This window comes from Lotus japonicus, chromosome 1 (assembly GCF_012489685.1).
Source record: "Lotus japonicus ecotype B-129 chromosome 1, LjGifu_v1.2".
NCBI classification, from domain to species: domain Eukaryota; kingdom Viridiplantae; phylum Streptophyta; class Magnoliopsida; order Fabales; family Fabaceae; genus Lotus; species Lotus japonicus.
In genome coordinates, this window is record NC_080041.1 from 109,783,312 (window position 1) to 109,798,389 (window position 15,078).

Consider the following 15,078-nt stretch of genomic DNA (forward strand, 5'->3'; position numbering starts at 1 on the left):
AACTCCTCTCAATTATTTAAACAATATTTATTTATGGGGAATGCTAACTTACTCCCACTAGTTTTTTAGAAGGAGTAAGTTAGCATGTAACACCTTTTCATTTTGACAAAAAAGTCTAACTTTCTCTTCTTTAACAATGCTTTAAATACTGGACATTTATGTAATTTCACCTTACTCCTTCTTGAGAAAAGGTTTGAAAAGGTGAAGTTGTTTTTAAGCACAAGATAAAGGCTATTTTTGTCTTAACTGAAAAGGTGTTACATGTTAACTTACTCCTTCTAAAAAACTAGTGGGAGTAAGTTAGCATTCCCCTTTATTTATATGTTAAATAGATTCGGTAAACGACTACTCAAATACTCAAATAAATATATTTTTCACAAATTGCATGCTTTTTTTTTAAATAAAAGTTTGGTTGGGCCGGACTCCGATAACCGCCATGGATCATGTGGACATAGGGTTTCGGTATTTATAGGTTATTCACCAACACACCTTTGTAGCGGTGGCGAGAATTATAAAAATTGCCTACAAACTGTCATTCACTCTAAGAGCATTTTCAATCATGGGTTGTTAGTTAGGTTACTTAAATATTTATTCTGGTAGATTCAAACTGTCACATAAGACTTAATCAATTCATAAGCAACTGATGCAGATTTTGTTCAATCATGGTTGCTTATTTTACTTTTGTTTGGTTCCACTATACCTCATATATTTACTTTTGGTTGGTCTTGAATGAAAGATAAAATATAATTTTTTTTGTTAAAAAGCAACCACAAAGAGAATAAACAATGTTGCTAAAATTTAAGCAACAAAGAACGACATATAATATTCATTGAAGATGCTCTATATAATATCCCAAAATAAACAACGAGCCTTAAAAATAAAAACATCTCTAAGAACATGCATTGAAGATGCTCTATGTAATATCCATCACGACTAGGGCATAAGTGCATAAATTGCGTCGCATTTATATAGATATGGGTAGGGTTGGAGGTTGTTCTTAACTAACCTCTTAGGCCCAACATCAGATTAAACTACTGAATAGAAATTTCAATTGGTTGAACAAAAAAAAAAGTAATTTCAATTGTATAATTGATTTTTTATTAATAATTTAGTATACACTTATAGTAAGATTAGAAAAATTATTTTCTTAATTAGGTTGCATCGTTCTAGATAAAAAATGAAAGATAAAATGTTACTAGTGCTTTTTTACCCGCGCGTTGCACGGGGAATATGTCTATTATATTTGATACATCGATTCATATTTTAAATTATAAATATTTAAGATGCTAAGAATGTAAAAATAATCATAATAAAGATGTAGATATTTAAAGAACACAAATTTTAAAAAACACAAAAGTTAATAAACCAAAAACTTTAATTTTTGCATATGTGAGGTATAACTGAATTTTGTTTGTGAAGATGTATACTCGTGTTGCATAAAGGGTAATGCTTTTGTGTTTTAGATATATAACAATACATAAATATATAATTATTTTTTAAATTATTAAAAATACACTTAAGTTATAGAAAATGAATTTTTTTTTTAACTCGTACAAATTTTCATTTTCATGTAAAATGTTTCTCCCCGTGAGATCTCGTAACTCTAATTTGTTAGCACTAATAAATTCAGGTCATAATTTTATAGTACATATGTATTAATATTTTGTATTTCTCTTACTTTTCTTATTATCAAATTATTATAGTTATATACTTATATAAATATACACTCTTAAAATTTTGAAAATAATACTAAAGTTAATTATATTAAATTTATTCTATTAAAATAATATCAATTAATTAGTTTAGAATATAATGATTGTATAAAAAAAGTATAATGATACTTTTTATATAAAACAAAATCTCACGTAGATAGCATTATAGTATTTTAAAATTAAAACATACAATTGAAAATTATACGCAAATACAAACAACAACCGCTTTTAGGTTTCAGAGCAGACTTAAATGCAAATCATCTTACTCAATAGATTCTCATTTATCAGAGAAACAAAATCTTATAAATTTCATAAATCAATATAGAAGGGGAAATTCTAGTGTTTTTTTACTCGCGCGTTGCACGCGGAATATGTCTATCGTATTTGATACATCAATCAATTATTTGATTATTTAAAATATATTAAACAACATATGAAATAGAAGGGTCTCAAATGCTAAGCAAAGTGGACCAAAAGACTTGTCATCTAAGCCTGATTGAGATCAAGATGAAATCGTTTCACATTCTTCATGAACATGAAAACAATGACACAAATAATAGATATAAGGAATCACCAATAAAGCAAACGATAAACACATATTATGGAAAAAAAAAAAGATGTGATAGTAACACTAATCAGGATTGTAAAAGATAAATCATAAAGTATGACATCATTTTGTATTTATACCAAGTCATCCAAGTTTGAGTCAATATTGCAAGGTACCTACAAAATTTATGAAATATATAGGAATTTTTTTTTGGTTTGTTTGCTCTGTCCTGTTTTCTTTCCGACACTTTCTAGGTTTTCCTATCTTTCTGTCTTTGGGTTTCTTCTGTTTGGTTTTTGTCTGGCTCGATCTTTGGGTGTACTTTCGGGTTTTTTCCGCCGGTGTTGGTTGGTTTGTATTTCCTGCTTAAGAGTTTGCTCTCAAGCCTTTTGATATTATATATATATATATTTATCTTTCAAAAAAAAAAGTTTGACTTTTTTATTAGTAGTTTGTCAACACTACTTTAGATGCATATAATAATAAAATGTGTAAGAAATATATATTGATTCGTCTACTTGAAATTTGTCTTCTAAAGGAGAAGAACCGAAATATATAGGGAGTTTATGATCTTTTATAGTATATCAAGTAACAATTTTGTGTCTAAGGGTGATGACTATCCTATTACCACAACGTGATTCCACCCTTAGTACATTCATTAAAAAATTATTCTTTTTTTGAAAATGGAAGAAATAGCACGTGATTCTTTTTTCTAAAAATTCAACGTGTCAATACATTAGATAACAACTGTGATTCTGTTACATATTTAATTTTTTTAAAAAAAAGTGATTATTAAACAATAGATGAAATAGAAGAGTCTGAAATGCTAAGGAAAGTGGACAAAAAAGAATCACCAATAAAGTAGATGATAAATACATATTAATCATGGAAAAAAAAAAGAACGTGATAGTAGCACAAATCTGAATTGTGAAAGATAAATCATAAAGTATGACCTCATTTTTTTTATTTCAAGTCATCCATGTTTGAGCCAATATTGCAGGGTGCCTACAAAATTTAAGATATATATCAGACTTTTTACATACTTGTTTTAATCAATAAAAAATTATTTCATTGTAAGGGAAAATAGAACGAACCTTAAACCGACAATAATATTTTTGCATCAGATGTTCATCAACTTATAAGATGTCATAGACATCATGTTAACAATGAAATAAAGTTAGGTCACTTAGAAGTCAGTTTGTATTAAAAAAACTATTAAGATAAAAAATTAAACTAACCACTCATATGTTCTCAAAAACTTCTTGGTAGACAACATTGCGCTTGGAGTTTGAAACTACCCCTTGTTTATCCCCTAGTGTTTTTTACCCGTGCGTTGCACGGCAAATTGATTGTTGGAGTTGACATTAATAAAAAATATAACAAAATGTGATGAGTATAGAGAAATATGTGTGGTATAGAGTACATTATATAAGTTGTTTGTATGAGAGCTGTGATAGTAGAGAAAGAATGACGTAGATTCTCTCCCATCGTTGGGTTAAATAGAGAATAAGAGAGGGAATTAGTTGCCATGAATCGACATTTAAATAAAAATAAAAATATCAAAATATAAAAACAATGATAGGCTTAATAAATTAATAAGATTACTCCCTCCCAATAACCAAAAAAATTAATAAGATTACAATTGGAAAGCTAAAAAAATTGATCAAACTTTGTTCTATGTCTACTCAAAATGAGAAGATTGAAAAAATACATTGGACCCACAAAATCTGCCCCCTTTATCTCTCATCCCTTGCCAATCAAACACACTAACTCTTATCTCTCTCTCCTCTATTTCTCTCTTCTCTTTCACTACCATATCAAACAAAGCATTAGAGAACCTAGTTGAATAGCTTAGCAAGACTATAACAAAATGGCATAGGAGTTCTTGGAAAATAATTTTAAAATTTCTTTAAATTATTTTTCAAATCTTATCCAATATAGCTTTTGTTTGAAAGTAACATATCCACTTCATTAGCATTCTTTGTGTGCAATCACCCTCCTCTCTCTTTCTGTCTCTCTATTCTCCTGCCTACAACTCATTTCCTTCTTCTAGCTTCTCATACCTTATTTCAAGTAGTGCCTTGATTTCTTTAAGGCATTTGATTCAAATTAGCCTAATTGAACCAACCAAAACACATAAAGAATAAAATTAAAAACAGACACATAAGTAGCTTCAAACCAATACATTAATCTTATGAATCAAATGCTAGACATAAAGAACTTTTAACTAAAAGGATTCATTCTCCTACCTCAGAAATTAAAAGCATTAAGCCACATGCTTTTCCTTCCCAAACTCTATCTCTAGCCTTTAATGTACTTCAACAATTCTTCTCTAATTTTTTTTTGAAATCTCCTGCATTCTTCATTCCTTAGCATAGTCTGAGAAAACAAATCATAATATGTCTTAGATCAAGAAAATCATTTCAACCTACAATATTATATCAAGAAACTGATTTTGGAGCAACACGCGTAGGTAGATTGGCGGAACCATCACCTATAACCTGAGTCAAAATAAGATTAGGCATAAACAAAACTATGCAAAGAAGGAATTTGAAGAGGAAAAGGGAGAATGCTCACCACTTTTTCCGGCCAGCTCTCCAATTGAGTCATGGAACGTGACAAAGAGGGGAGTCGAAGCCATCATTATAAATTTAGTAAGGAGTAGTAGTAAATCTTCTTTCAAAATATAATTTATTTAAATCTTAGATAATTAGGGAAAATCTTTTAAAATTCAGGTTTCAAGATAAAATAACACAACATAAGAGAGGCTATCTAACAAATTGACAATAAAAACAAAACAAAATCTTTAAAAAATATTTAATAAAAATACGATAAAAATTCGGATTTTTTTAGAGTATTAATTAATTTAAGATAAAAATAAACAACCTAAATCCTAATTGATTTATACTCTAAAAATAACTCTAAAATATAATAAAATATTTCCTGTAGAATCACATACAAAGGAGAATCAGAAAACATAAAAAACAAATCAAAATATTGCAAAATTCCATATAGAATATAAAATGGACTCACCATCCATGGCTTCCAAAGAATCTCTTTTGGTGGAATATCTATAAAAAAAAACCTGAAGAAAAGAATTTGAAATTAGCATGGCAAGTGATGAACGAAATTGACCTTGAAGTCAAACATGAGTGAATGAAAGTTAAAGGTAAAGTAAAATAAAATTGAAAAAAACCATAACATATTATGCAAGCAAAGGAAGAAAATAATTTGAAACCTCCATTTGCAACCTTCCCAATCAGTCCAAGGCAGCAAATCGGAGGGATGCGATTGCAAGTCGATGGCAAAGTGGTTCCGTTGAGAGATGAGACGATTTTGTGGGGGTGGTTCCATTCAGTGGAGAGATGAGATGAAAATTGCATGGAGGAGATGAATTCCATGGAGGAGATAGTGGAGGTAGGCAGGGTTTTAAGAGGGTTTTTGCTGATAGGATGTATTATTGATTTAAATCACTTATCACAGATTTTATATTAAGATAAAATCATGAAATAAACAACATAAATCCTAAACAAATCTAAAATTAAAAAATGTACCAAATAAATATAGATAAAAACTATCAAAATCTAGCAAATCACAATAAAAACTCATAAATTCAGGAATTAATTAAAAATCCGAAAATTCAATAAAAATACCATAAAAAATAAATATAAATAATAATATAAATTAAGATAAAATACAGAAATAAACAACATAAATTCTAATCAAATCTAAAATTTAAAAATGTACTAAATAAAAATAGATAAAAACTATCAAAATCTAGCAAATCACAATAAAAACTCATAAAATCCGTAATTAATTAAAAATCCGAAAATTCAATAAAAATACCATAAAAATTAATTAATACTCTAAAATAAATCAAAAATAAATTAAGATAAAATCAAGAAATAAAAAACCTAAATCCTAATCAAATCTAAAATTTAAAAATTTATTTTTTTATTAAGGAGAAATAAGGTAAGGAAAAATCAGGGCACATGTGGCAAGTGGGGCCAAGGAAAAAGAGCTTACATGTAAAATATAAGGTGAGAATTAATCTGGGAGCGACACGTCACTAACTTGACATGTGAGAGCGACACGTCATGCTAGAAGTTGTTCTTTTCTAATATATATAAAATTTAAAAATGTTCTAAATAAATATAGATAAAAACTATCAAAATCTAGCAAATCACAATAAAAATTCATAAAATCCGAAATTAATTAAAATTCCGAAAATTCAATAAAAATACCATAAAAAATAATTAATACTCTAAAAATAAATAATAATATAAATTAAGATAAAATACAAAAATAAACAACATAAACCCTAATCAAATCTAAAATTTTAAAAATGTACTAGATAAAAATAGATAAAAACTATCAAAATCTAGCAAATCACAATAAAAACTCATAAAATCCGGAATTAATTAAAAATCCGAAAATTCAATAAAAATACCATAAAAATTAATTAATACTCTAAAAATAAATCAAAAATAAATTAAGATAAAATTAAGAAATAAAAAACCTAAATCCTAATCAAATCTAAAATTAAAAAATGTATTTTTTTATTAAGGAGAAATAAGGTAAGTAAAAATCAGGGCACATGTGGCAAGTGGGGCCAAGGAGAAAGAGCTTACATGTAAAATATTATGTGAGAATTAATCTGGGAGCGACACGTCACTAACTTGGCCTGTGAGAGCGACACGTCATGCTAGAAGTTGTTCTTTTCTAATATATATAGATATAGATATAGATATAGATATAGATATAGATATAGATATAGATGTTGTTTCTAACAATTTAATTATAAGTTAAATTAAATAATATATAGTATAATTCTGAGTGAGATTTGATGAAGATATATTTCATGATTTAGTGACGATTTGATGTAATAAAATCTTCAATTTAATTCAATTAAATCTTCTCAAATTAGTAAGATATGTTTCATGTTATATAGCAGCGTCGACCTTAACTCGTGTTGAGACTTCCGTGTCATCTAGTTCAAGTATTTCAACTGCTACAAGATAAAGGTACATAGGGACAAACCCTTACTCCCAACAAGATGTTTCCAAATATCTCGGTCTTCATCAAGCAACAAATGTCTCCTTCACAATAACGATAGTAATCACGGTTCTATCATATACAACTATATGGTTATTAATGACTATAAACAAAGAGTCTCTCACAAAAAATGTACACACATATTTTATAATCTAACTCCCAGCTCATTGAACTTGAGCATTAGGTGACCTTGTCAATCCATGCAATTGGAACTTCGAGTCGAGATCACACAATCATCTCCGATCGTGGCCGAAGGGCTCATCTAAAGTGAGTCAGGTCACTTTCAATCAACAAAAAAATGTATCAAGTATAAGTTGATTTAATTAAATTGTATTCTAAATATAGTACGTAGTATAATTTTAATAACATATGAGTATAGATAATTAAAAATGGGAATGTGAGTGGGAGTGTGTGTTTCTTTTAAGATAAGAGTATGGAATTTTAGTGGGGGCAAAAGGTTAACAGCAGGCACTGTCTTCTGCAATACTCGGAGTGGAGGGTACACATTCCATTCCTCCATGCTTTTCAGTTTTCACATCCACAAAAGGTATCATCAACAAGAAGATTGAACAGATTTATTCTCCTCTCTCGCACTTCATTTCTTCTAATTTTTTGATTCCCTTATACTGTTTTAAATTAAATAATATCATATTTTAATTAGTTCATTAAACTGTTACAATGTTAACCCAAGAAAAAGTTGATTGTAATGATCAGATTATAATTTATAAATCGCCATGTATATCTCTGTTCAGTGTTCATTTTCTTAATTCAATTCTTCCTATTAGCGTTTTTTTCACATATATTTGTCACACGAAAATTAAGTTCCAAATAAGTCAACGAGAGACAGTGGGGAGGTAACCTAAATATGAACTTTAATTTGCTTAAATTTTCACGTATGTGGGGTTTATTTTGAACATGTATGCTTATCTAGCAAATAATTCAACTCAAGTGGTAAGAGATAAGGACATAAGACTTGGGTGAGATGAAGGGTCTCAGATTCGAAACCGAATGAGAGATTAATTTACTAATATTTCTAACAGCTAACATTTGCCTATAAAAAAAATCTAGCAAAGGATTCGTTGCGCCCAAATTATTACATGCCTAAAAAATCCACTCCCCCTCACTATTCCTCAAAATGCCTCCACATCCATCTCCTGTAACAAAAAAAATGCATCCACATCCCGTTGCGCTAATCTCCCTAATTGAGCCATCGGCGAAGGACTTTACTTTCCTTGCTACTGGCTGCGACAACCTCTGCACATGAGACCTACATGGCATCAAAGTTTTTTTTGTTTTTTTACATCAAAAAGATAAATTGTACTCAGATTAATCTCTGGATCTGCCCTACTCATACGTCTCAGCTCTTACCACTTTAGCAACTTTTCGGGACACATGACATAAAAGTTAAATGTGTGTAAACAATTTTTTTGTCCTGATAAAATGAATGAGTTTTTATTTTAGTATTTTGTCGGAGTAAAATTAGAAAACCAACCATGCTATTTTGTGAAATAGCTAGTCTTGGCCTGATTCGGAGCTTCATCCATAATTTACTATGTGTCTGATAGGTCTGAAACATCACGTCCACGTGTATAAATGAAGTTGATGTGTCAACTAAGTATATATTTAAAACAGTATTATTAATTAAAAATAAAAAATTAACCATCAATTAACTAAACTAATTTAATTCCAAAATTAAATTTAAATAATTTTCACCTTGTTCCACCCAATTCATGAGTTCTCCTCCTCATCCTGTAACATTCTGATCTGACGACTGACCTCACGGTAACAACACTAGTCTTTTCAGTGCGCTTTGTCCTCACTCACGCACTTCTCGGGAAAACTTCCCATGAGGTCACCTATAACATCCCAATTTTTAGCATAGTTTATAAATATAAATTACTATCATTTAACCTACAAAAGAATTTGCTCAACCTTAAATTTAAATAAATAAGTAATATTGTTGGTCTTGTGATATGTTAATATGAGCAGTAATAAGATTTTAGAATTATTTTAGGAGTTCTATAAAGAAAAGAGAGAAGTTATATTCCTAAAAGTATAAGTAATTAAAATATCAAGATACATAACATTAAAATATAGTGTCAAATAAAATACATGCATAATAAGGAAAGACATCATTTTTACCATTTTACAAAGAAAAGCCACGTGTGTGATTTTTAATGATTTATTGTCTAAATATCTATAGTTAAAATATATTTAGTTAAAATAATATCAATTATCCTCATATTTTTAAAAGAAAGAAGCCACGTGGTGGCAAATAGTCATTTACTATCCAGATATCTATGGTTTTACAAAAGATCTTTGATTAAATAAAGAAAGAAAGTGATGAGATGCCAAGTGGGTGGACAGGTGTGGCTTGTAATCATTAGTTAGAACAAATATCTCTAGATAATTTGTTGAAGAAGGAAACGTGGACATAATTGATGATTGGGATTTGCCTATAAATAGACATGAGATTTGGGAAGCATGGCAAAGTCATACGTGAAGAAAGGATTAGCTAGAGAAAATGAGAGAGGGAGCGAAACACAGCAAGAATTGGAAAAGAAATGAGATTAGTGGGGAAGAGAAATAGTTAAGTGTGAGGAAGAGAAAAGAAACAAGTGAGGAAGAGAAAGAGTGAAAGAGTGAAGAGAGACAGAGTTTTATGTGTGAGGAAAAATGTAGAGAACGAAAGAAACAGAGGAGATGGAGCCGTAGGAAAAAAAGGAAGACATGAGGGAAAAGATAAATTAGTAAGGTGATAACTATATCTACTCCCTTTTAATTAAATCTACTCTTTTTTTTTAAGTATATTTAGTCAGTTCTAGCTATGTATATCCAACTTTAATTTTATGATTACATATACTCTCTTTTATCCAAGTCAATTTTATTTAACGTTGTGTGCTTTATAACTACTCTTTTGATCTATTTATTCTTTTTTAATATTAAGTTTATGTTTATGATTATAAATTTTTATTTAACTTTGTTAGTTAATATAATTTGTTGTTACATTTTATCCCTTGAAATGGTCGGCTCTACCGCCTCTCTCTGATTACTTAAAAGTTCAGTTTATTACTATTTAGTTGTTTTACCTGAAATGAAAATCGTCATAGACAACTTTTATGTCGTTTTAGTTTCATTTAGTATTTTAAACTTTGTACAATCTCAGTTTAAGTTATATGATACCACTTAAGAGATCATGTAACATTGCGGGGCAAACCTGGTGACCTTAAGATGACCAGTATAGGCAAATCCCGAATGTTATTTAAGAACAACACTGCAGGGCAAACCTGGATACTCAAAGGTCGGTTCCAGTTAAAAGGCAAATCATGGGTGTTAAGACATAAGTATGAAATGTTTAATTAAAACACTTTAAGCGAAATGATCCTCTAGCAGTTGAGGTGATCTAGTTGCATAGTTCCTGGAACACAGGTTCCTAGGCAGGGGACGCCCTTGCATTCGGATAGAGCTCTAAGCCGCAGTTGGGAATATGCAAAAGTGGTCGAAAAGACCAAGAAAGTGATAACAATGAAATAAAGAATGATCTTTAGTTTTAAAGAGGATTAAATGTGTGATTTTCATTGATGAAACTAGTATCTATTTTTGAAATGTTTATCATCCATATAACTATTTAATTTATGTTTGTTTTTAGAGTGGATATGGTTATCACTGAGAATTGTAAAATTCTCATTCCTTCACTTTCATGTTTTTTTCAGAGAAAACAAGCAACTCGCTTGAGACATTCCAGATAGTAGACGGGAGTATGTGTCATGTACGCAGGATCACAAGTAGTTAGTTAGAGACACGTCAGGTAGTCGGATCATGGTCACGATATAGGTCACCACGTGTATAAGGAGTCTTTAAAATTATTTTCATGACTCTGATAATGTACTTTTGAAAGAATTATTAAAAAAATAGATTTATTTGTCCACTCGATTTTTAGTACTTAAGTATTTTAACACAAATATAATTATTTCTTTTTACACGTTATTTTAAATATATGTACTTTATAGTGTATGAAATTAGGGGTGTTACATCACTCATCCCAATATTACTCCAAGGTTAGCACACTTAACCATGGAGTTCTTATGAGTTGGGCTCCCAAAAAGAAGTTGCAAGTTGTTGTCATGAGTAGTACCAATCAAATCTTTTATGCCCTCCTCAACTGTATAGTCCATCCCTATACAGTCTCGGAATACCTCTTGTTCAGGTGTGAGATCGGTTCATTCATGTGCCCCTCCGCTTAGAAGTCTGCCAGGAGCCTCTCCTTGTCCGTGTCTCACTGCACCAGCGATCACTCTCCACCCTCGTCGGCCCCAGGCGTCACACATCCTCCTCCTTTCAACCTCATGACCCTAATGCAAACCCAACATCAACCCCAACACCATCTTCTCTCAACCCAGATTCTACCCTCCACAACACAAACAAAGAAACCCCTAAATGCAAATGTCCTAAATAACATTCTGAAACTTCTAAAAAATTAGTATAAGGAGAGAAACAAGCACACATTAAGGGTAAGGGGCATTTTTTGTCTTCCAAACCTCAATCTTTCCCTATGATCCCAACCTTAAATTGAAAGCTACCGCTGGTGAGCCCTTGGATGATATTTCTCTATATAAGAGCCTTATTAGAAAATCAATTAATGTACTTAACAATTTCTAGCCATATATCTAGAGCTGGGTAAGCGAGTTAATGTCCGCGGGCCGGCCTGCGAGACCGTCCGAGCTATAGCCCGAAAAATAGAGGACCGCTAAAATGCGGGCCTACACGGAGCGGGCCAGCGCGAGGCAGGCCTATGAGGCAAAAAATGGGCAAAAGAGGCCAAAGTCTGCGGACCGGCCCACGAAACCGCGGACTAGTGCGGGCTATAGCCCAAAAAATATAGGACCGCTAAAATGCGGGCCAACGCGGGGCGGGCTTGCGCGGGGCGGGCCACCAGCGTACCCAACTCTACATATATCTCTAAATAATGTTGTATCTCACCGTTATTAGTAATTCTACTAATCATTTATTTTATTGTCAACGCACTAGGCGGTAAGTGATTGACCAATGATTTTTTTTTCATTAATAAAATTTGAGAATTGAACACCCCACCAATTATTTAAGGAACGAAGTATTGAACTACTAAACCAACTCACTTATTTGGTTAATACATATACTATAACATAACATAATGTTGTTGAGAAAGGTTGTTTCTTAACCTTTCCTATTTTAATATATATATATATATATATATATATATATATATATATATATAGGGGATGTATCTTATGACAAAGGTAATCTTATGTGAGAAAATGAGAATAAATCACGACCGTTAGATCTAACAATCAACGGTCAAGATTAAAAGAATTTAATGGTCATGTGATTGTCACATGATCACTTAAAAAAGTCACATGACTTAATGTTTTAATCTTGACCGTTGATGGTTAGATCTAACGGTCGTGATTTATTCTCATTTTCTCACATAAGTCTACATTTCTCATAAGATACATCCTCTCTATATATATATATATATATATATATATATATATATTTCTCGAGTTCAAAAATAAATAAATATATAAAATCTCCTTTAAAAAAACATAACATAAAAAGTAGATCATTTTTGGTATTTATTCAAGTGCTACATTAATTTCATAACACATATGTGGCCGCCACGTTTTAATTAATGAACATATGCTCAATTCAAACAATAATTCAGTTGGGTATAAGCTTGAAAGGAGGCTTAGATAGAACTGGAGTTGGGTCATATCTTCCGTAATCTCCTGCGTTAGCCCTTAGAAGCCTCTCGTGCATGTTGATTACTTCTTCCTCATTCAGTGGTGTTTCCTATATATATATATCAAATTAAGCAAAGTATATGAAACTGTGAAAGTATACAATAAACTCCTTAATTACATATAGAAATGGAAATTGCACATTAGATGTGGTTAGCTCACGAGTTCTGCACCATATTGTTTGGTACAAGGCTTAATGAATGAGAGAGAGAACAAGGAACAAGAAATCAGCAAATACAATAGCATGTTTAGATCAGTTTATTTTTTACCGAAATGAATTTCATTTCATTCAGACTTTTCCAAACATTCTGCAAAGAATTAAAATTAATAAATGATGTTAGTTTCATATATGTACCTCCTCTTGGACTAAATCCACATCTGCAGCCAAGTTATTGATTAACTTCGCTTGTCGACCTGTTAAGTTGTCATTAAGCACAGATAAAATGGAAGTTAATTCAAACATACTTTAACATTACAAAGTGCAATACCAAGCTGTGAACGATCGATAGTGATGACTAATATCAGTGTTCAATGTTAATTTAGCCATATTAAAAAGTAAGTAGGGTTGGTATATACAAGAAAAGTGACATATACCTGCAAAAGAAGTTGATAAAAGTGATGCAGAAATGAAGAGGAAGAGGAGGCTGAACTTCTTGAGAAGAATGAGAGCCATGAACTTGGTATGTTTCCCTTAGAGAGGAAGCACCAAAGAGAAAACCTGAAATAGACAGACTCATTGTAAAGAAAGAAAGCAAAGTTATGTGTTCTTTAATTAATTAGTTAATTTTTTTTTTGAAAGGATTAATTAGTTAAAATTCAAACCGAAAAGGTAAAGGGAGACCACTTTCCTTTTGTTGGGGCACTGAGTCTTAGTAGTTAATTAGTGTCGACCAAATAAATAAAAGAAGTCTAACACCTTGGAATTTTTTTATGTTTTTGAATATATCTAGGATTAAGAAAAACTTGATTCAATATAAGTTAAAAAAATTCCCAAATTAATTTTACATATAAGAAATCTATTATAAATAACATATTATAAATTTTATTATTGTTAATAAGTAAAAATATAGTTAGCGCATGGGATCGGATAAGTTGAATAAGTTTATTTTTATTTGAACTACTCCGAATCTCTTGAACCTCAAATCAGATCTAACTATATATTTTATCGCATCGAGGAAAAGAAGCAAAAAAGAAAAAGGGACAGAGAGAATAAGAAATGTATAGATTTCCCTAGCAAGAGCCAGCTCGGACGGAATGCTTTCAGCTCAAGAATCTGAAGTTCTCTTTAATCATTGGGTGAAATAATAGGCAAAGGAATCCTTTCTAGCAGTAGAGTCGTAAACAAGAACATCAAAGTTTACAGCTGAACAAATCACTTCCTTCTTTGCTTCAAAACAGAGAAGAGCGACAACTAAAACAGTCTTCTATCCAACACCGGTTACTTTCATAAAACAACTTTTAAGTATCTCCTATTAAATTATAACCTCTTTGTTATCGAGTGATAAACAGCACAGTACGAGACTCATTCTTGTGCTATAGGTACAACTTTAATTGAGAAGAGACTGTGTATGAGAATTAGATATATATAGCATCCCTAGGTTTAAGGGGATAACAATCTGTTGGTCTTGCTTAAAAGGAGATATTAGGTTTGCATAAAAAATATTTGTGGATGACAAGTGGTCTCAATTATATCTATGATGACAAGGACAATGCACCAAATACCAAATGAAAGGACATTAGTGGAGACAAAGAGGAGCATGTAAATTAAAATACTCTTATCTTTAAATTCTTTTCTTAAAAGTGTGTTTAGGATGTTCGTGGTCCTCTTTGTTCAAGGATTATCTTCTCTACCCCAACTTAGAACACAATAATTGGTCAACCCACAAGACTTCGGTTGAACTAAGCAGTTAGCACAAAGCAATTTTTTAATAGAAACTAAATGGCAGTGCTTGATGTTTTTTTTTATAGGGAGTTAATGTTTGATAAA

The 15,078-nt window shown here is 30.8% G+C and overlaps 1 protein-coding gene across 1 annotated transcript; it reads right to left on the reverse strand.

Moving 5' to 3' along the window:
• Positions 1-12,897: 12,897 nt before the first annotated feature.
• On the reverse strand, positions 12,898-14,618 carry LOC130732422 (protein CASPARIAN STRIP INTEGRITY FACTOR 1-like). The gene is made up of 4 exons (XM_057584473.1): positions 14,576-14,618; positions 13,686-13,809; positions 13,447-13,505; positions 12,898-13,143 (listed from the first exon to the last, which is right to left on the reverse strand). Exons 2-4 carry the CDS (start codon positions 13,762-13,764, stop codon positions 13,012-13,014), a joined length of 270 nt encoding a protein of 89 aa, XP_057440456.1. The 5' UTR covers positions 13,765-13,809; positions 14,576-14,618; the 3' UTR covers positions 12,898-13,011.
• Between the last annotated feature and the right edge of the window lie 460 nt (positions 14,619-15,078).

Bases quoted from the DNA above. Each gene is read 5' to 3' on its own strand.
- LOC130732422 (XM_057584473.1), bottom strand. From the start codon at position 13,764: ATGGCTCTCATTCTTCTCAAGAAGTTCAGCCTCCTCTTCCTCTTCATT. The intron at 13,506-13,685 runs GTATATGTCACT...ACAACTTAACAG, and splicing joins TTTATCAACTTCTTTTGCAG to GTCGACAAGCGAAGTTAATC. The intron at 13,144-13,446 runs GTACATATATGA...ATATATATATAG, and splicing joins TGGATTTAGTCCAAGAGGAG to GAAACACCACTGAATGAGGA.